The sequence below is a fragment of the Calonectris borealis genome, chromosome 2 (genome assembly GCF_964195595.1).
Source record: "Calonectris borealis chromosome 2, bCalBor7.hap1.2, whole genome shotgun sequence".
NCBI classification, from domain to species: domain Eukaryota; kingdom Metazoa; phylum Chordata; class Aves; order Procellariiformes; family Procellariidae; genus Calonectris; species Calonectris borealis.
In genome coordinates this window covers 32924505-32946854 of record NC_134313.1, presented here as the reverse complement: position 1 = coordinate 32946854, position 22350 = coordinate 32924505, and the positions used below count along the sequence as shown (strand labels likewise).

The 22350-nt window shown below is 43.9% G+C and overlaps 1 protein-coding gene across 1 annotated transcript in view; it reads right to left on the bottom strand.

The window, feature by feature from the left end:
- ZNF704 (zinc finger protein 704) overlaps positions 1 to 21917 on the bottom strand; it is a 94871-nt gene extending 72954 nt beyond the window's left edge. The window contains exons 1-2 of the mRNA XM_075141598.1: positions 21736 to 21917; positions 1747 to 1994 (exon numbers count right to left, since the gene is read on the bottom strand). Coding sequence (XP_074997699.1) covers positions 1747 to 1973 — 227 coding nt within the window. The 5' untranslated portion in view covers positions 1974 to 1994; positions 21736 to 21917. The remainder of the gene's footprint in view (positions 1 to 1746; positions 1995 to 21735) is intronic.
- Between the last annotated feature and the right edge of the window lie 433 nt (positions 21918 to 22350).

The window sequence follows — 22350 nt, the reverse complement described above, 5'->3', positions numbered from 1 at the left end:
AAGGGGAGCTCGACTCCTTCTTCAGGTGGATTACCTGCATGAAGCCACACAAAAAGGAACTTAAATCCTGTACCTTAGCTGCCTGAATTGTAAAATGGAAATGCTAACATATGGTTTGAGCAGGAGGCTGGACTAGGTGACTTCCTGAGGTCCCTGCTGACCTGAATTTTCTGATGATCCTATTTGCTTTGAGACACATAAGCGTGAATGAGAAGGGCACTCGGCCATTACAGGGTTGATTACTGGTGAAAATCTCAAGTAAGTATCCTAACATTTTCAAGCTTTTAATGCATAGCTTTTTACTAGATATATGTGGGGAAAAAAAATCCTGTCAAAATGCTCATGAACTTTGCAGATTGCACAAGTGTCATCTATAAGAGCCAGAGGAAAACAACAGTCATCCTGTTCTGGATGATGTGGCAAAATCTGCTGGTTTATGTTGGGTTTTAGAAAGCAAATAAACCAAAAAACAACAAAACATCCTGTTTGACTATATATTTTTTAAGTGGCACTATAAACTCAGAGGGCATTTCACTCAATACTATGTGCAAGTGAACTTATCAGACAGGTTAAGAAAAAAATCTTTGCACCCAGACTGATGCCAACACAAAATCACAAACAACAAAAAGAAGGAAAAAGTACTTGTCATCTTGCAACGCAGAATACCCAATTTGTTGTCAGTTTTCACCATTGATACAAGTGAGTCTGTTTAGCATTACTGGGTATGTTTCTTTTATACTCATGTTCAGCATTTCCTAGAGGAGTCATTCACTTTCTCTCTCAAAGCAGTGAAGTCCTTCCCCAAAGTTGAAGGTTCTAGACTCTTATTTTCAAGCCCTTTCTCTTTAAATCACTAGTATGAAGTTCTCAGTTTCTCCTTCTCTTACTATTATTCCACTTAAATATCAGGAAGGAAAAAAAAAGATAAATAAACCTTGAATTTCTTGCTGCAATATACGTCAAGTCTCAGATTAAAGAACAATTATTTTTCTCAAAATAATTCCCTACAGATAGTTTATAATTAAAAGTGTAACTGCCCAGATGCAAATGCTGAAGACACAAACATTTATGTGCATTCACAACAGATCCTCAAGGAGTAAGAAATTAAAAAGCAATACCAAAATCCTCAAATCCCCATTTTGGACAAATTTGATTTCCCTGCATCGGCCTTTCCTCACTACTTTTTTCTAGTAATTCATTTCATAGACCACATTATGACCCATCTGTATACCTATACAGGGATACAACAGAACATAAGATACTACACTATGCAGCGTAAGTCACAGCACACTCCCATGAGTACAAAGTGCCTGCAGATATAACAGTAAAAAATAAAAAGTAAAAATAATTAAAAAAAAAATTGCTAGCAGGTAAGATGATTCTGTGTCTAATTTAGAAGATTACTTCTCAGGGTGAAGCTGGGTCAACAATCTCTTCCTGTTAAGACACGTCCTCTTCTGGGAGTACCTCAGTTGCAGCACATTATAAAAGCAAAAACATTGCAAAAGCAATACAAAGTCCTACGCTGCAGATGGTCTCCGTTTCTGCTACCAGTGTTTTCAATTTTCTAGCAGATCTCTCAAGTAGTGGAGTTGTGATTGACTTTGGACTGCTTGGACACGAATATTAGTCTTATCAGTTCATTGTACTGCTTACCAAACTTGCCTCTAATACGCCATTAAAAAAAAAGGGGGGGGAGGATGAAGCTTAAAACAAAACACAACCAAAAAACCCAACTCTCCTTACCTTGCTGGAGGCACATCAATATTTGAAGAAACAACCTTGCGCTTCTGTTCCAGAAGACAAACAGATCGAGTGTTTTCCTTTTCATATTCATGAGCTCTGTTTGGTTTTTTGGTCTCTGCTGTTTTTAAATCTTCCTCCTTTGTGGTGAACAGGAGAAACTGTTGGTCTGCCAGTTTTTGACTGATGTCACTTTTTACATCCTCCTGTTGAAATGCAGGGAAGGTCATTTCACGCTTGATGCTGGCTGCCTGTAAAATTAAAAGCAATTATTAAATTTTCGTCTAATGCTCCTAAAATGTAGGGGGGGAAAAACCCAATACCCACAGGCATTTACTTCTAATTAGCTCTTTGAATCAGAGAATACATTTCTTTGCCCTTCATAAATTCTGGAACTGCCATTAATTTGTCAGCAGTGTTGAAGACTATCCAGGAAAATAAGCAATTCCTGTCCACTTGATAAAGCAATCAGTTACCTCTTTAGGCTAATCAAAAAGGTATTTGAATTGGAATATCGGAAACCACGGTATATACAACATATATTTAATGTACACACATCTGTGCTGCATAACTATGCGGAAGAAATCCTAGCTGCCCTCCTCCTAAAATTCCAGGAAAAAAGGCAGGATTTATCCAGATAAAAGGCAACCAAGAAATTAAAGCGGAAATCTAGCCACTTACTGGATTCTTTAACAGCTGTATTTGTAAATGAGGGTTTCTCCAGAAGCAGAAAAATAATTTGCTACAATCCAACTCAGCTGCCAGAAGGCAAAGGGGAGCAAGTGATGCCGGCAGGACCTCCGTGAGGAGCCCGGCCAGCTCCACCACCGATGGCCAGCGGTGACGAGCACGGACACAGAAGCAGCGTTAGGTTGTCTCATTGGCTGCCAGCGTGTCCCAGATCTTCAGGTCTGCTGCTTCCCATACGCAAAGATTTCCCAAGCAAATAGCTATCTTAACAAATATGCTACCTCTCTAGAATACAACGTGTCGGTGTTTATAAAGAGAACTATTGCAGAGTTGCAGTGAAGAGCATGGGAAGCCAGCAGAACCAAGCCGCTCCGCCCTCCCAGCAAGCAAAACGAAGTCCAAGATCTTGATTTTCCTCTGCAATACCGTTCCCTGGCCAGCTAGGCTTCCTCAGCTTCATGGGGGCAGACCTATTTTGCAGGCTGTCGTGAGCCTCTTGTCCTGCCATACATCGGCCGAGGTCCTCCAGCCCCTCAGCCTACTACCTTCCTCGTGTCCCTGCGAACACAGAGCCTACCAGAAACATCTGCTAATAGAGTTATTTCTGGATATCTGTGCTTTTAAGATCAGGAGCTTCAACTGCTAACTCGCCGTAAGTCCAGGAGATGCACCAGGGAGGCAACCCCTCCACCCAACCCAAACAGCCAAGCAAAATACGGCCCAACAAAATGGCTGCTTGTCCCACCTTGAGCAGCGGTACTTCCACGCCACATGCACCACCTCGGGAAAATCCACACGCCTTATCGGACTTGCAAACTGGATTTTTAGATACTCGTAAATATCAGCAATAGCTGATCTTTACAGTGGAGAAATCCAGGATGTGTCACCCTCAGATAGTAACAGCACCAATAAGCTGAAATTCCTATGTAAATTCTTCTCCCTTACTCCTCCTCCTTTTCATTGTCCAAAAAAATTAATCAATGTCTATGTGTATATATTTATGCATAAAAATATATAAAAATATATTCCTCTCCCCACAAATCTCCCTGTTTATAGCTTTTAGACCTTGGCAGGTATAAAAACGCAAGCAATTCTAAGTTCACAGGAAAGACAATCTTGCCAAGGTAATTTTGTTTTGTTAGTGAAGTATATAACATTGCTAACACATAAATACTTCGCACCAATGATTTAATTGTCTCATTCCAGTGTTTCCAGGGAAGGGCTTTTAGCAGTTGCTTCAAGAACAAAACTAGAATTGTTACTTTATGAATGTGCATAGTAGAAAGAATTAGTCATTTTACGCTTCTTCACACACAGATGACACATTACCAAGAAAATCCGCCTGGAAGACAAAACAGTTAGCATGTGATCACATAGATTTAGGAGAAAAACATATAAACAACATAAATTTCATTCTGATTTAATGATTTTTTTAAAAAACCTCTTAGATTTACAGTAAGCCCTTTTTTGAGTGTCTGAGGACCTTAACAGATGCTGAGTTGCCTTCAATTTTCATCAAAATTGACTTAGAAGTCATGCACTAACGCAAAAAAAAAAGCCTGAAAACAGCCAAGTTCCCATATCCAGGCCCTAGAAATGATATAGTGCCAAATGAAGGTACGTATAAGACTTGAATTCCATCCCCTCCATTGCCATATGGTCTTCCATTGCATGACCACATACCTTTTCCTCCCTCCCCAGGATTTCCACCTTATCCAGTGCAGAGGACGGTGCTGCGCAGGACACGAGCTGCTACACCCGCTGTGTGTGGTAGGGTGCTGGTGCACACACGTACAAGGCAGGACCCAGCAGTTTCCTCCTTGCTCTGAGCAACCCTTAGCAGAGAAAGCACCGAGAGCATGGGAGAGGCACAGCCTCCCTCCTTCCCTACTCTCCAATGCCAGACTGAACATGGTACTCATCAGGGTGATTTTTTTTTTTTTAACCTAATAAATCCATTTTACCAAAGGAAAAAAAAAAAATTTCCTCCATTTGTGAATCTGTAATATTTTACTCAGTTTCAGCAAACATATTGTGCCATACATTATTAAGTTTTCTTTACTGACCTAAATAGTGATGACAAAAGGTTGCAGACTCAGACAACAGTTGTACAAATAAAGCCTAAACCGTAAAGAGCACTTGTACTGTGGTACCAGATAGTCTATTCATATATATCAAAATTATTCAAACCCAGTTCAAACATACTCAAATAACGGTTTGGTTTTCATATGTCAATGCACCATAATTAATAGCCAGCCCCATGCAAGCAAATGGAAGTGAGGAAAAACAAAAATCACAGAAGCAAGTGCTCAGAAGGTTGCAGAGCTGCTGACAAGCAGTTCAGGTCCTTTGTCCAAATGGCCAGAAATAGCCAAATCCAATGCTTATAACTAACCCTCTCCCTCAGTTTTCAATAGATGTTTGGAAACATTAACCTCTTTCTAAATTTTCCCTTGAGAGCAACTGGAGATAAAGAATCTTTTCTGCTTTAAAAGCAGGTGATCATGAGAGAAAGCCAAGAGTTTCCTTTGGTGGCCACTCTCCGGTAGCCTTCTCCTGCTCCGCAAGCAGTTTTTCTATTTTAATTCATCCATGTCTACAAGAGCCATTTCCACTTTAGACACCTGCCTTATCTGGAAGGCTGTGGAGTCTTTTGCTGGAAATCCAACCACTTACACAAGCAGTCATTGATGTGGGGAGTACCGAGGGCCACAGTCACGCGACTGATCAGGTTCCTCGCTTTGTGGCAAACACATCGATTAACCACCAGGACCCGCCTGCTTTCAAGCTGTGCTTCACCATCACTCACAGTTTGGAGATAACACAGACAATTTCCAATATATCTTTCCAGGTAAGTTAACTGTTCTGCCAGATCTTATCAGGAACTTTTTTTTTTTCTTCACAAATTCTTCATACTCTTTTAACCACTTTGAGGCTTGTGGTGGTCCTCTAAGTCCGTAACATGTTTCAGCAAAAATTATGTGGAAGGTCTAACCCAAGCAGATGCAGCCTGTCTTGTAGACAGCCAGATGTTAACACCATAACATCAATTTATTTCAGCTTACTTCCAATACTTTGCATTTCTCTCTCCTTAGTTGTTCTCAAACTCCATTATTATGTTGTTCCCTAATGGTTTGGCTTTTCTTGTCATCATACCTCCATATTTGCCACCTTATTTTCTCCAGTAACAACTGCTGATAAAAACTTACACAGTTTTTTTCCATACACTTGATTAATTATCGCTCGTACAAGCCATTTTATAATAGGCTAACTATTGTTTTTCTATGCAATTCATTGCATATTTTCATGCTTCAGCCATTAGCAACCTTCAGCTTACTTTCAACCGAGTCCTTTGCAACCTGGTCTCAGGCAACCAACATCGCTTGGAAGTTCTGTCACAGAAACAGGATTTATGAACCATCTGCAAATTTTAAAAACTAGCTTTGTTTCTGTCTGCAGTTACTCTCACCTGCCTTTGACAACTTCCCTCCCATCACCACTGGGCAAGGGAAACTTTCGATATGCTGCTGCTTGGAAACAGCAGCTCAGCATCACCTGCACCTTCCTCCCTGGAGCTCATGCTTGGGGTCTGATCTGGCTTTACTCCTTCCACTGCTTCTCAGCAAGCACTGGCCTTCCCACTCGCTCTCCTCTGAGTTTTCAACACCTAATACCACGACCATTTCCACAAACTTCTTCAAAGGTGTGAGCTGGGTCAGAGAGTGGTCTTCGCTTGCTCGTTTCGAAATATTCTCGCTCGCCGAGCACAGCAGCACGGTGCTGTGGCAGCCCTACTCTGGCAGACCAAGATAGGTGCCACTTCAACCAGGGAGTTTGGTAATCTTCCTGCAAAACTGAAAGTCATTTCTTGCTTTGGTTTCTAAGCAGAAACTTTATTAAAGAAAAAAAGGAAACTTTTAGTTTCTGTTTCGAAGTTATCAAGACAATGGTATATATATAGGTTGAAGGTTTTACTTTTAAGTTAAAGTTCTTGCTTGAGTCATTATTATTATTTAAGTGACAAAGTTTAATACTCCACGTGACAGCTAAATGATTACCACAGTTAATATTTTCAGCAGTATATTAATAATTTTTCATTGCAAAAGCCATCTTAACCTGCCTATGGAAATTTGTGTTTGGTGGTATCTTGTCATAACCAAGTTGCTAGTCCTCAACTCCACATGCCCCAATCAAGACCGCACATTGCAATGGAAGTCCTGCCCAAATTAAAGCATGCTCAACATCGACACAAATTTTGAGGAATTTAGAGGAATTTTTCTTTGTTCTTTACAGAGGATGTGCAGACTGCAATTTTTCAATCGTTTAGGCCTTAACTTATCCGCAGTCAATTTTTTTTATGCCCAAAAGCACATCCTGATAAGATGCTCACATTGCAGTCAAACTCCAGTCTTCTCCAATTTCAGTTAGATTTCAGCTTGGATTTTGCCCTGAACAGCAAAAAAGTTATTGATCAGACACTCAAGTATTGAGCTGCCTAGTCAAAGGATCAGCAAACACTAGAATAAGACGACCTATCATATTTATATGCAAATGCAGAGACTTATATTTGTCAGACTATATATGTCATCTCTTGAGTACAACCAGACTGGGCTTTAGCATCTTCCTTTGCTTCTGGTGCATTGCTGCTAAAAAAATGAAGTTACTTATTTTCAAACAGTTTGCTAGTATTTAACAGGCATTAAGACGTCTGTGTTTCCTATACAATGGAAAGTATTAAACTCCCAAGACAAGCATAATTTACCTGTATGTGACCCAAATGTATAGACATATGCCTTCAAATATAAAAACTGACTCCCACCTATGTTCTTTCAAATTTCCTATTTTTTTATGCAGCACCTGTGGATCAAGGTGGGCACACCAGGAGCACAGACCTTATTTTCAACAGGCTCTGTAATGGTCTACACAGACAGATGGCAACAGAAAAAAACTATTGAAAGAATTGCCATGCCACATACCATGCCGACTTTGCTGACAGTTTTATAAACAACTCAGGGGCTGACTTACCGACGAGGAGTCGGGCAGCGGGCACTGGATGTGATGGAAGTGCACAAGCAGAAGGCTTGTCAGTTTTTTACATTTGAAGGCATATTTCTATACATTCAGGCCACATACAGGTAAATGATCTGGCCAAGAAGCAGGCCAGCAAACAGAGGCTTGGCATGTGTCACGCTGTCGGGCAGCAGGACGGCAGCGAGAGCCCAGCAGGCTCCCCTGATCTTCTGATCTTCTAGAAATAGGCTAACTCCTATTTCTCCTCACGTTGTCTACTGGGATTCTGGAAGGACTTAGATGTGTGAGAAAGTCCCCTCCGTGCACAGTTTGAATCCTTGAGGCCTGGGTAAATTACATAGTCTTGCAACTATGGCCTATTTTGTGCCATTATGTTTTGTTCATACAGATAAAAGAGCTCATTTTACAATAACAGCAATAAAAGTAACTCTAAAAAACATTAAAAATATTTTATGAGGGTGGAGGGAAGTATCTGTACAAAAGTTGACTGCATCCAAAACTCCCTATAAAAAACCAAAACAGGCTAGTGGGAATACGCTTTGGAAAAATAACTGCTTAAAAAAACCCACCTTACCTTAATAATCCTGACGCCATTGCCATGTTTCCATTTTTGTACAAACTTCCTTTTCTCCCTCAACCTGTAAAGCTATACTTCCTTTACTTTAGCTACAGGCCACCAAAACTGGACTCAACCCCAGTGTCACTTCATTCCAAAAACAACAAGATCCCTCACAAGCCACACTGGCTACTTCCCAGATTGGCAGGAGGCGGGGGGGGGAAGGGGGGGGAAACACGCTAATTAAAAAACACATACCAAAAAAACCCACCCCAACAACAGTCACCCAACACACTGCTCCAATTCTGGATAAATGTGCATTGTCAACAGATAAATAATTTTAACTTAATTGTGAGTCCTAGGCCCATGTACAATATTAACACTATATAGCTGTTAAAGAAGACACAGTTCAGGATGAGGATTTTTGATTTCCATCTATTTTACTATGTAATCAGTTGGTCTAATTCCATCAGAAGCTCTTTTGATTAAACACCAACTAAAAAAACACCAATAGCTACACCAATAGCTGTTTAACAACAGCCAACCTACTGTATAACTGTTGTTTTTTATAAACAATTTTTTCATTCTGACTTTGTGACCATCTCTTTCCGTTTTCTGAAATAGATGGAAGCATGCTAAGTGTTAGGGACTGCCAATAAAAATTCCATCTGGTAAGAAAACAGAAGTCACAGGATTTTTTTCTACACAAGGCTTCAGCAACATTTTTGATCCACTACAGAACAAATATGCAGCTCAATGGGGGAAGCAAAAGAAGGAATCAATGTATTTCAGCCTAGCATATTAATGGAAAACAGGAATGCAATGTATATATTTAACACGATACACATTTAAAAAGTTCAGCCAAAACAAGAGCTCAATAACTGCAAGACTCTTTCCAGGCCAGCCTGAACAGCTAGGCTATGCTCTAGGGACAGGGATAAGCCACTTTCCTGAACAAGAAAGAAATCACAGCAAAATACAACACGCAGCAATGAGAAACACCAAACTTATTACCAAGATAACATCATGCAAGTAAAAAATATTTAAATTAAATCCCCGGAAGGACAAAGGTTTTGGTTTATTCATACTACTTCATACAGTATTTCCAGTTGAAGTTCCCGTAACAGAGTTTTTTTATGTAAAAAGGCACTAATTTTTGCCATCCCAAAACAGCGTCCTCAGTGGAAGTAAAGAATGCATTGAATTTCCATTTCACCAGAAATCTCTATTCATACTAAAATACAAAGAGATAAGACAGATTCTTGTAATGATGCTTGGAAATGATCTGCCCTGAATTTCAATGTATTGTTACATTTTTTAGTATACTTTGCATTTAATTTCTTGCTTCACCAGCGGTTGCTCATTACAAATAAACCAGGTCAATCTAATTACTCGAAGCATTTGTAAACTGCTGCTCTCTAACAATACGGAAGATAATGCATTTTAAGGTCACTGTAAGTGTACTTTACAATATATAGTATGCATTAATGTATAGTAACATAGTATTCATTTTCAACCAGGCTAGGAGAAAGTCCCTATCTTCACCATTTGTCTGAATATACCAAACCATGCATAGAATATATTTTCTAGATATTAAAATAGAAATCTAAACATTTATGTTGCCTAGATTCACAATACGGTGTTAGGCAGCAAGAACCGGAGTCTGCAAGAAGTTTCTACCCTTTCATCATCACGTGTATGCCAGCGCTTATCTGGCTACATATAATTCATCTACAAAAACCGTGTACCGCAGCACCAGCCTAAGGTGTTTCTGAATTACACAGCATCTACCCAGATGAATGACAGAAACTTTCACTCCCACATTTGAAATTCAGTACCCGCCCAGGTACCTGTTGTACCCCAAATAAACCACTGACCAACTCGTGACATGCTGCATTAACTGGCACGAGAAGCACAGATGTTACTAACACTGGACAGAGAGGTGTCACTAAGAGACAACGAGGAACACTGGGAATCCATAGCCCTTCCCATACACCATTTTCAGGTCTAAACAAAAATGATTCAGAGATATTTGAGCCTTTTTCTCTCCACCACATGAACAAAGGGATGAAGATGTGAAAGTATGGAAGCTTCTTTTCCTATCCCATATGCAGCCATAGTAAGTTCCTTACAGAAAAGTACAGAAAAGATAATCAGACACCAATTAGTAACAATTACCAAATATTAATACTAATTATTGAATACGTGCATCTTCAAAATTTGCTTGCAATACTTAAGCCTCAAAGAAATCACTCCGTGCTCTGTATTCTGGATATGCTGCGCATGCAGGTGGATGACTTGCAGTCACCGCTCTGCAACCCCGGCTAGCTGGGTTCAACTGGACGACGGCCCCCGGGCACGGCATCTCTGGAAGGATCTCCACAGACACCTTTCAGCCCTGTTTTCCTTTTCTTAAATAAAACAAGTCCCTGAGAAACACATTGCCTCTAAACATCTAAAAATTAAGAAGCTAGCTTGGAAAACCTGAAACAGAAGGAAAGTGGAGGATCGTAGTTGCAAAAAACAGGTTTATTTTTCATTTAGCAATCCTGTTGCTGCACTTCAAGCTTTGCCAAACACGCTCACCATCAAGCGCTCAGGAATCCACCAGGCTAAAAAGGACTTGGCTGGCCAGGAATGGGCAGCCATAACTGCCTTCCCAATTATTTGTTTCACAAACAGTGAGTTTAAAATGAACTAAACCAATTATCACATTTTCTCGCAGCGACGTACGTGCCTGGCCGTGCAAGCGGCAAGGGTGCCTGCACGCAGCAGGTTCCCCTCGCCTCTCTTCGGCGAAAGCAGCGTGACCAGTGCCTAGTGCCGCCGGGGCAAGCTGTGGCCACGCACAGGACAGGAGAGGGACTGGAAACGTGTGCCCTGGGCTGGCCAAGGAGCACTGAAGGACAAAAGAGGAGGATACACCTGGGTCTTGCTGGCCACCTCTGGGAAAGTTTAAAAAAAACTAGAATTGGAGATAAAAATGAGCGTGCTAATGCAAGGCAGCAGGGAAGTTCAAACAAACTTTTTTGTTCTTATTTCTATTACATTACTGGTTGTAATTACAAGCTGTAATTAGTGAGCGCCATCAAATCAGGTGTTCTTACTGTGCTGGCTGAAACTCTGAAACCTCAGGTCAGGGTATTTTCTCTGGTATGCCTATGAACATCTATTTTCTCTGAAATGGCGATTTTTCCCACTTGTGAGAGATGTAAAGAGGGTCCTCGAAGCCAGTGGGAAAGTATCTACTGTCTTTGCTGCCCCTAATTTTCATTCTGTCTACATTAAGAAGTTGTACACAACAGCTTAAGTTTTAAGTAGCTTAATACAGCCTTGTGTATGGACTGTCTTACGGACAGAAATATCAATCTGGCCTGTATTTCCCAAATTTCATGTGCAAATAAAGTATCTTTAATTTCAACTATTTCAAGACCATTGCTGAAGATGTATGAGAAGCGCCACTTGTCTCTCTTTTCATTTGGTGGTTTGGGAACAGTAAGAATGGCAGCAGTTCAAAGCAGAAGGGAGAAATACCATCACTTCTTCTATCATCTCATTCAGGATAAAGCAAACAGAGCTTCCAAAAATCAGACCATACAAGAGGCAGTGAGGAATTCCCCACCCTTAGTAGAAGATTTTGGAAATGCTGCCTCACTGCCCCTCAGTAAGAAACGCTTAATTGGTTCATCTGCATTGGAAAGCCCTCATCCTCTGTCTGGATAGACATATATAGCAGAGTATGTCTAGTGAAAAGAAAAAAACAGATTAGCTTTATTTTCAAGATCTCTTGCAAATAAGGTGAAGAGAGGTGTGAGATTTCCAAGGTCAGAAGCGATTGCCTGACTTTGGAAGCAGCCAGCCAAGACGAGACGCTACAGATCCTAGATTACTTAAAAGGGTATGGAAATGTAATCCATTTGCCTTAACATCTTGGGAATAAAGAGACCTTGCTCTTTTTTTTTTGTTTGTTTAAATTATGCGATTTCAGTGAAATTAAACCAAATGTATCCAACTGTTGTAACTTTTGAATGAAAGAAGCGCTGTGAATGAAAGCTTCAAGGGCCAGTGCTGATCCCTGAAGCTGAGAGCCTGAAAGAGATATTACAAGATCAGAATTAAGCCCACGTTCTTGTCTCCCCTAACTGATCTCAAGCCTGGAAGTAGAAAGCATGGTCCTTCAGAGAAGATGAACGAGCAAGGAGTGTTGTCCCCAGTTAAGAGATTCTCCCAAATCTATGTTCGGCTCCAGACAAAAACATTTAGCAGTTTTCCTGTTCAGAGTGGGAGAGATGCCAAAAAAGGAGCTTATTTTTGGGTCTGACTACACAGAGAAGTAGTATCACAGAGTTTCATCTCATTATCCCTGGAAGCAATGGAATAACACCAGTACAAACCTCCAGAGGCCAAACGTGACCTTCTCTTCCTCAGCCACTCCAGACACCAGCCCTCTATCACACCACTAGAGGGGTGCAACGATGTCTCATGGGAGAAAAGCCTTCAAAAGAACCCAAAGAACAATCAAGCCCAAAGTCAAGCACAGCCCAACTAGCCAAATCGCTGCTGTCCTCTAAAGGAGGAAGGCTTGCTCCCTTTCTCGCCTTCCTTTTCCTCCCTATGCATGCCCTAGCTGAGATATCCCATCTTTTCCTCTGCACTATCAAGATGGTTGACAAGCCTTTCCCTGAGTCACCTTAACTTTTGAAGTTACAGAGTCTACAGACTCTCTGCTGCACGTGTTTCCCGCTGTTTCAGCAGCCCACAAAAGCACACAACGAATTCTGGCGCAAGCCCAAGGTAGCCAGTGGCTCCACGACTGGGAGTTGGAGGAAGGACGGAAGGACGGAGAGGGGAATGCTTTACCCTTTTTGGAACTGATGAAACATTAAATCATCTCACCATGGCTCCATAAACACCGTCTGGTTTTATCCAGCACCCGGGCACAAAGCGCACTGTGCTGCAAAGACTGCTGCTCCAGCGGAGGGACCTACCAGCATGGAAAGAGAAACACCTGCAAGACCTACCACTTCTCTCCTGCCCTGAGAAAGTAAGGACAATTGTCTAGAACAGCGGTGGCCATGCATATTGAAGGAAAATATCATTGTAAATCCTTAGCAACCACCAGTTCACCCTTATTCATTTTTCTGCTTTTTCCGTATGGCTCTGTAAGCCAGACAAGGACTACTTTCCATGGCCTTACAAACCACGAGCTACAGAGGAACCACCACTAATCCTGACCTAAGAGCAGAAAGAACTGCATCCCAGTGTTCTCTTTAGAAGTATTTTAAAGTACAAAAATCAGATTTTTTTCCTTTGGCAGTACTTATATTTGTCACAATTACATTAAAAAAAAGAGACTTATTGAGAAATATGAGGTCAAAAGCATTTCTGATCCAAAGAGAGTTCTTACCACCATTTCAAAGGGATATGCATGTATACATAAAAGATCAGGTTGGCTTAAATGTTTAGCTCACCAACTCTACAAATTCCAGTTTATAGAAGGTGATTGTACAATTTGTTCTCTATGTCATATGATGCAGGTATTAGCCACTTTATTTGCTGAAACAGAAAAAAAGAATTTAAGTAACCATCCAGTCTTATAACTGCTTGTCATAACTGCACTACCTATCTAAAGTTCAAGTAACCTTTTATCCACTATGTTAAAAAATACATTAAAGATGGTAAAACGATGAGCTCTATAATTTCACACTTTAGCATCCAATCATTGAGGCATTTTACCTTCCTGCTGATTCTGTGTCCAGTGATCATAACAGTCTTCTATAGTCTGAAGCAGTACTAAAAAATTATTAGGACCGCTGTGGAAAGGTTTTAGGACACTAATGGATTCACCCTTGTGGTTACGTAATTGGGCTGAAATCCCAAATCTGCTTCAACTAGCAGGACTTTTCCATCAACTTCAGCTGGGTCAGGATTTTAAGGAAATTTGATTCTTCATGTTTTGCAAAAACACCAATAAAAAGATCTGTATTTTTATCCAAAGTTCAAGCAACAGAAGTTATTAAGTTTCCTGTCTTCATTAGTTTTGTTGTCAAACAACAAATACCACCCACACATGTACTTTTTAATACAATGAGACAAATGTCACTGCAATCATCGTTTGGGATTGGAAAGTTTGGCAAGGTGCCAAAGCGGTGAAAGTGATCCCATCACAGATTGTTCAGCAACAGCGGTAACATTAAATTCCTATCTGCTCTGTTCGGCAACATGCTACAGTGAAAAACGTCAACGAACAGCAAGTTCATGAAATTGAAGCTGATTGCCATAGGAGCTAATGAACGCTCTTTTTATTCCCTTTGTATTTCCTGTTCAATTTTCGCAAAGAAACAAAAACACTGTAAGAGTTTCTCTCTTAGCCTACCATCCTTCTACAGAAGGATAGCCTCAAGCAGCAGGAGTGGTCAAGCTGCTCACTATTTTTAGAAATAAGCAATTCAATAAATCACTTGAAAGTATTACAAAGCCAATGGGCACTCTCATTCTGAGAGGAAAAAAAAAAAAAAAAGCATCACTGCACAATCCACAGCAGTATTTACAGAGCAGACACCAGCCAGGACCAGCATGCTCCGTACTGCCCAAGCAGCAAAGCTCCCACCTTTGAGATGGCCAAGTGGCACAGTTTGAGGCACAGATTTATCCCACAGTCTGCTAAGACCTCTCTGGTCCTCTCGTATCACTGGAATTTCTAATCTAGCAGCTGGGAAAACACAGAGCAGGACTCGAGGGTTCAAAGCTGACCTACAGGACTGTTAGGCTTCTCCGTAACCTTGGGTCAGAAGCAAGGTTGGAAGAGCACAGGGTCAGGAAAGGCACAGATAGTCCATGTGTCCGCACCTGTTGTAGGACACATTTAAAACGTTAATAACCAGATCATGAAAAGCACTTTCTCAATACTTAGTTTTCAGATGAAAAAAAAACCCATCACTTCTATCTTCAAGAAGGAGGACCCAGGGAACTACAGGCTGGTCAGCCTCACCTTGATTCCAAGGAACATAATGCAGCAGCTAATCGTGGAAACCATTTCCGGGCATATGAAGGACAAGAAAATGATCTGAGTAGTCAGCATGGCTTCACCGAGGGGAAGTCATGCTTGGCCAGCCTGATGAACTTCTAGGATGACATGACTGGCCTGGTAGATGAAGGGAGAGCAGTGGATATTCTCTGTCCAGAATTCAGGAAGGTTTTTGATGCTATCTCCCATAACATTCTCATAGACAAGCTGTTGATGTATGGGCTGAATGAGCAGGCAGTGAGGTGGGTTGGAAACTGCCTGAACGGATGGACCCAGAGGGTGTTGATCAGCAGCATAAAGTCTAGTTGGAGGCCAGTAAATGGTGGGGTACCCCAGGGGTCAATACTGGATCTAGTCCTGTTTAAAGTCTTCATTACTGATCTGGATGATGGGGCAGAGTGCATCCTCAGCAAGTTTGCAGATGACACAAAACTGGGAGGAGTGGCTGATACACTAGACAGTCATGCTGCCATCCAGAGGGACCTCGACAGGCTGGAGAAATGAGCCAACAGGAACCTCATGAAGTTCACCAAGGGAAAATGTGAAGTCCTGCACCCGGAGAGGAACAACCCCAGGCACCAGTACATGCTGGGGGCTACCCAGTTGGAAAGCAGCTTTGCAGAAAAGGCCCTGGCGTCCTCATGGACACCAAGTTGAACATGAGCCAGCAATCTGCACTTGCAGCAAAGAAGGTGAATGGTGTCCTGGGCTGCATTAGACAAAGTATTGACAGCAGGTGGAGGGAGGTGATCCTGCCCCTCCACTCAGCACTGGTGAGGCCACACCTGGGTCCAGTTCTGGGACCCCAGTACAGGAGAGACATGGATGTACTGGAGAGAGTCCAACAAAGGGCCACCAGGATGATTAAGGTACTGGAGCATCTCTCCTATGAGGAAAGGCTGAGAGAGGTGGGACTGTTCAGCCTGGAGAAGTGAAGGCTCAGGGAGACCTCATCAATGTGTAGAAATACCCGAAGGGAGGGTGCAAAGAGGACAGAGCCAGGATCTTCTCAGTGGTGTCCAGAGGCAATGGGCACACACTGCAACACAGGCGATTCCCTCCAAACATCAGGAAACACTTTTTCCACTGTGAGGATGACTGAGCACTGGCACACGTTGCCCAGGAAGGTTGTGGAGTCTCCATCCTTGGAGATACTCAAAAGCCATCTGAACATGGTCCCAGGTAACCAGCTCTAGGTGGCCCTGCTTGAGCAGGGGGGTTGGACCAGATGAGCTCCAGAGATCCCTTCCCACCTCAACCATTCTATGATTCTGTCATAAAGACTGAGAAGCACATCTCTATCCACCAGTACGTACTGCTTACCTGAAGGCAGCCAACTGATCATTCTCAACTGAACTCATTCTAGACTAAAAACGGTCTAGCAAATAAGGATCAAAACTGCTAATGGCTCCACTGTACCTCTTTATTCTCACATAGTTACAGTTTTTTAATACAATTCCTTTTAAGGGCAAAGTGGTTATGTCTGGTCTGTGTGCAACAAACAACAAAATTACATCAAAAATCCTCAGCAAATTACTCCGATTCATTCTTCATTATGGGAGAAAAAATACCATCTTACAATCTCACCACCTTCAGCTCTGCCTCCAGTAATCCATACTATGAATAAACTTTTTTTATTTTTAATACGGAAGAAAGAAAATCCCAAGTCTAGTTTCCACACCAACTTCACTAGCCAGTTTTTTACTCAAGGACTATAAGAAACTGAATGAAGTTTGAAATTTAAAAATGAATTATCTACTTACAAAAATATGGCTAAGCTGCTGGTGTTTATCTGCCTCTTGTCTCACCCTTTCGTTGTTCATCAGTATCCATACGTTATCTCTTGTGTCACTCTTCAACTTCGCAGAAGAGGGTAGAGCAGGATCATGCTTGTTCTGAGTTTGCACACAGCCTAGCCTAACAGGGTCCCGCTCCAAGATCAGAACACGAGTTCTGGTGTTCTAATAACTAGTAGTATTTATAAAAATATCTTTATCGTTATTAGTTTCAGAGGGAACATGTCAGTTTACTCTTAGGTTAGCATGCAAGTTCCTAATGTGTCTTACAGATCTCCCCACCACTAAGCAAATCTGATATTTGGAAGTTTGCATTCTACAAATTGCCTGTTAAAATATATTTGCACACACATATGAACTATGCACACATTACAACTTTGCTCATCAACCAAAAAAAAAAAAAGTTTGTTTTGCCCAAGAGCCTATAGTCCATTCAAACAGTAAAGCTGAAGCTGAAAAGTTTGTTTTAAAGGACGACAATGAATTCACACCTGGCTTCAGAAAGACTGCAGAGAAAAGGAGCAAAGGAGCAGAGAGCGAATTCAACCCAGCCAAACAACGCACGTAAGTAACCGGCAACTGATTTCTTCCAGACAAACTCTGAAGATTCTTCTACATCCCATATATCACACAGATGTCTCTCTTTAAAAAAAGGCAACCCCCTCCCTCCCCCCCCCCCCCCCCCCAAAAAAAAAACAAACCCACAAAAATCATGTCCAAAAGCATACTTTTTCCTGGATTAAGCTAGACTCCTACCAATATCTGCCATCCCCACTCTGAAACCTCTGGCACAGACTTGCATGTGCTCCGTACTTGTTGCAAATTCTACTTTGCGAGATGGGCAAAACTGAGCCCAATGTGCAGGAAGCTGAAGTCTTGCTTACACAGCTTGGCCTTTCATAATCCTCCTGCATCACAGCACTGCTCTCTAGACCTTTAGTTTTCAGACTCTTTATCTGCTCATTTCCCGTGATTTTGGGAGCTGCATATTTGCAGGAACAAATCCATTTGCGGGAAATTCATCCTTCCGAACTACCAAGAAGTGCTCACACACAAGCCAGTATCTGGAATGGATAATTTCACAGGTGCTTATGGTGAGGTAAAGGGCAGAGACCACGGAAACGTAATGCTTGAGGAACAGGAGCAGCCCCCATACTCAGCTGGGCTAGAAATGTCCTGTGTCCATATTCTGAGCCAGGGGACAGAAAACAGGCTGGAGATGAAGTGGCAGCTCAACTGGGTTAAACAGAAGAAAGCACTAACGCCTTTACTATTTGTAACAGTAGAGAAAACATTGCGCAATGTTGGCAAGTTATCACAAGCCCATGTTCATTACCAGCCCAAATCCTCAATCATAGTGCTTTAGTGGTTTACAGGCAAATTAGCGTAGCTCTGCAACTTGCAATGAGGTTTGCTCACCAAGTACCAGATAAACTCAGCGCTGCAGACCGGTGATGGACCCTACTTCATAACCTTCTCTCCATACCACCAAAACCAGCAGTTTCCATGAAGTGAATTAACCCCAGTGCGGTACTAACATGGCTGCTCGTGGTATCTGAACCAAGCTCCATACAAAAGATGAAATAAATAGGACGGCAATTAATCCATGCTTCAAGACAAACTAATGGTAATTACGCTATTTATTCTTTTTCCTCTAATTTCAAATGGCTGGAAATCTACATGCAGCCAAAGCAGCAAGCATGGGTTGCAAAGAAAGAGTTTCACGTGCAAAATGAGTCTGTAAAATCAGCACCTTGGTGTTACTTGTTTTCCCATACAGATGAATGAACTAGTTCTGATAAAATAAGAAATCCCAGCACTTCTCAGCAAGGCTTTACAGGCTCTCGAAGTCTTTCTGGCTATCCTGCCATTATCCACCAGCGACATACAGCATGCTCATGCCTTTTCCAGCATCACGTTAGAATCACAGGGGGAAAAGAGAGCAACAGAGGTGTTCTCCAGTGTCCTCCACTTGAACATCTATGTGGCTACAGCAATATAAAGAAGCAATTTTTGTATCTTCCCCATGCCCAACAGTCTTTCTGACTCCCTTTTTTGTCATTATCTGTTCCCTCCTTACAAGACTTCAGAAATTGCAGAAATAAGATTTGTCTTTATAAAGTACTTCTTCCTGTCTCTCTACCCCCACGCTTAAGAGTGAGGGTCAAAAACAGACCACCAATGGTGCAACCACACAGTGGCTTTCTTTCTGGTGGAGACAACACGGCTACGAGACCTGATGGTGCAGGTACTTTTTTCTTCTTGGCTAGTGAACCAAATCCTCAGGCACTTTTTAAAAATATTATTTCCATCGCAGTCCCTATGATGCATTCATCCATGTATCACAGTCACTCCATGGAAATGACTTTGTGAAGGGCCTGTGAAACCTCTAGCTTTAAAATGCCGTTCCACCCAAGGGCACAGACATCAAGTGCACGTGTCTGTCGTCCGTATCTATACCACACACCAAAACATGGTGTGCCGCTTTTTAATTGCATTATCTGGATAGCGTATACTGCAAAACCAGCATCCCGACCACTCTGCTTTCAAGTTTGATCAAATTTTGAAGCTCCTCAGGACGTCTCTTGTTCTGAAGGGTATTGGAAACTGCAACAATTTATGCCCTCTCTCAGCAGTGGACACCCCTTCAATTCCCTTTGCTCCCGGACCCCAACTCAGAAGTCCAGGTCTGGGAGTCAAATGCTGCTGACCCCGTGCCAGTTCTCTGTTTGGCAGGAATCTCATTTGACAAACCACAGCCAGATCATGCCAGCCCTATCACCCTCCTGCAGTTTTGCAGTCGGTCCTCTGCATTCACTTCATGCCCACTTTTCTCAATTCTAATCTGTTGGTTTAAAATTCCTTGGAAGAATCCTTGGAAGAATCCTTAGATTAAGCTTTATGTACTCCTACATATCAATCCCTAAAGAAATATACAGAAAGCAAAAACAATTTCTATAAAATGTTAAATTAGAACAGTTTTCCTAGTTTCTAGTACTTACAAATATAAATACTGAAAGCGAAAATGAGGTAGGTCATGATGGCTAGAAATACTCTTATCAAGTCAGTAAATACCTGCACCTGGTTACTGAACTACAGCGCTGCAGACGACTTGAGAGTTTATTACGTATACTGAAAGTAGCCTAATACACATCACTCCACTCATCTCACCTACGAGGCAGATTTACTTTCCAGGTAAGTAAATACATGCAAGCACAATGTTGTTATATGCACATATAGTCTTAAATGCAAGAGAGAAATACCAACGACCTTGATTTATATTAACAGACCTACTACTTGAAAACGTGCTGAGGGCTGACAAAGAGAACAGTACACTCCAATAACGCACGTTATATGCAATTTATACCTATGTAATCCAGCTGATATTTCAGATTATTGTGCTCCATTCGAGAATTTCACACTTTTTACCTTTTAGGTACACAGAGGAAGTTTATCTAACCCTCCTCTACCACTTGGGAGTTTTGGTGCGATGGGGAGACTGACAGAAGCCCATTATGGTGCCCTTCATCCTTGGACTACCAGTCAAGTGTCAACAGGTTTTGTAGCAACAAAGTTATCCAGCCTGTCAGGCCTCAGTAGCACAGACGGTCTGACCCAGGCAGACCATAACCACATCTTGTGGCCTTTGACAGACTCACTGAACAGCTACAAGGACAGGATCCAATGACCCAACTCGGTCAGATTCATCCTGTCACTGCTATATCAAACTTGCTCTGAAGCAATATGGGAATAACGGATAACTTGTATTTCTGCTGCTGCTTTCCTTTAAGTTTTTTTTTGTCGTCTGTTTGTTTTTGTTTTTGTTTTGTTTCCTTTTTTTTTCCTTCTATGGATACAGCGAAGATCCCAATGGTAATATGGCACTACTACTAGACCAACTCTGATCTCTTGTTAAGTAAGAATCATTATCTAGATTTAAAAAAAAAAAAAATCCAAATGGATACCCTTTACATTTTCACACACATTTATTTTCCATAACCAGCGCACACCTATCACATGAATCCTCTGCAGACCTACACGCAGACTTAACCTTACTATCCGGGTTATCCCAAGAGAAAAATAATTATAGAAAACCCCACATGATAAAATAATTAAGCCTATGTCTGCAGGACCTCAGCCTGCAAGTGTTCAGCAGGTTGCTCCACCACGCACCAAATTCAGAGGACCGCCCGGGCGCACTTCGGTGGGATTTGAATCGGTCCCCAGCACAGTATCGCTGCGCTCAGAAACTTTTCACAAATCGCCCGTCCAGGTCTCCTCACCACGGCCACGGTCCCTCGCAGGAGCCCTCCCGCGCCCTGCCCAGCACACACACCCCGCGGGCACGACGCCACTCTTGAGAAAACCTCTGTGCAAACGGCCAGGCTGAACACCCCTCACCACCCCCACCAGCCCTGCTGCCGCGCTCTGCGCCCAGGGAAGTCAAACTACTTCAGACACCGGTGACTCCCCACGCACGCCCCCTTTTAGCCGCGCAGCTGCCCGCACCGGCCGCCCCCGGAGCTCCGGAGTCCCCGGAGCCAGCCCGCCGCCGCCCTCCCGGCGGGCCGCAGCGGGCACCCGCTTCCTCTGGGACTTGTTGAACGCGGGCCCCTCCGCGCCCGGCCCAGCCACCCCCGGGGGCCGCCCCGCCGCCAGCCCGCTCCCAGCCCCGCCGGCAGCCGCAGGCCGCCCGGCCGGGGCGGGGCACACCGGCCGCCCCCACCGCTCCCCCGGCCCGGGCCGGGGCACCGGCCGGCCCGGCCTGCCCCGCCCCGCCGGCCCGGCACCCCCGCCCGGGCCCCCCCGCCCGGGCCCCTCCGCCGGCACCGAGCCGGGCCGGGCAGCTGCCGCCACCACCCCGCTCCCGCCCTCGCCCTCCCGGGACGCACCTTCAGGTTCCCCCGGAGGGGGCCCTTGCCGTGGCCGCTCAGCGCGGAGGGGGGGCTCCCCAGGCCGCCCTCCTCCTCCTCCTCTTCCTCCTCCACCTCCACCACCACGTCCTCGTCTTCGTCCTCCTCCTCCAGCGCCGCGGCAGAGCCCTCCCGCCGGGGCGGCCTCCAGGCGCTCTCGGGCTTGGGGGGCCGGACCCCGTCCGCCTGCGCGGCCGCCGGCCCCGCGCTCAGCCGCCGGCTGCCCATGCTGGAGCGCTTGGCCAGGCGCCGCGCCTGCATGGTGCCTCCGCCCGCCCGGCCCGGCCCGCCTCCCGCCACGCTCAGCCCCGGCTGCGGGCAGCGGCCCCGCCGCGGGCGCGCAGCGGCAGCGCCGAGCCCAAGGGGCGGCGGCGGCGCTCACCGGGGGGCGGCGGTGGGTGTGTGCGGCGGGCGCGCCGCGGCCATGGGGGCCCGCGGGCGCGGCCGCCCCGCCGCTCGCCCACCTGCTCCCGCCGCCCGCCTCCTCCGCCGGCCTGCCCGCCCGGACCAGCTGTCGGGCGCGGCGCGGGGTCCGCTCCCGCTCGCCTTCCTCGCCGCCGCTGGTCCCCAGCACCAAAACCCGGACTGGATTCC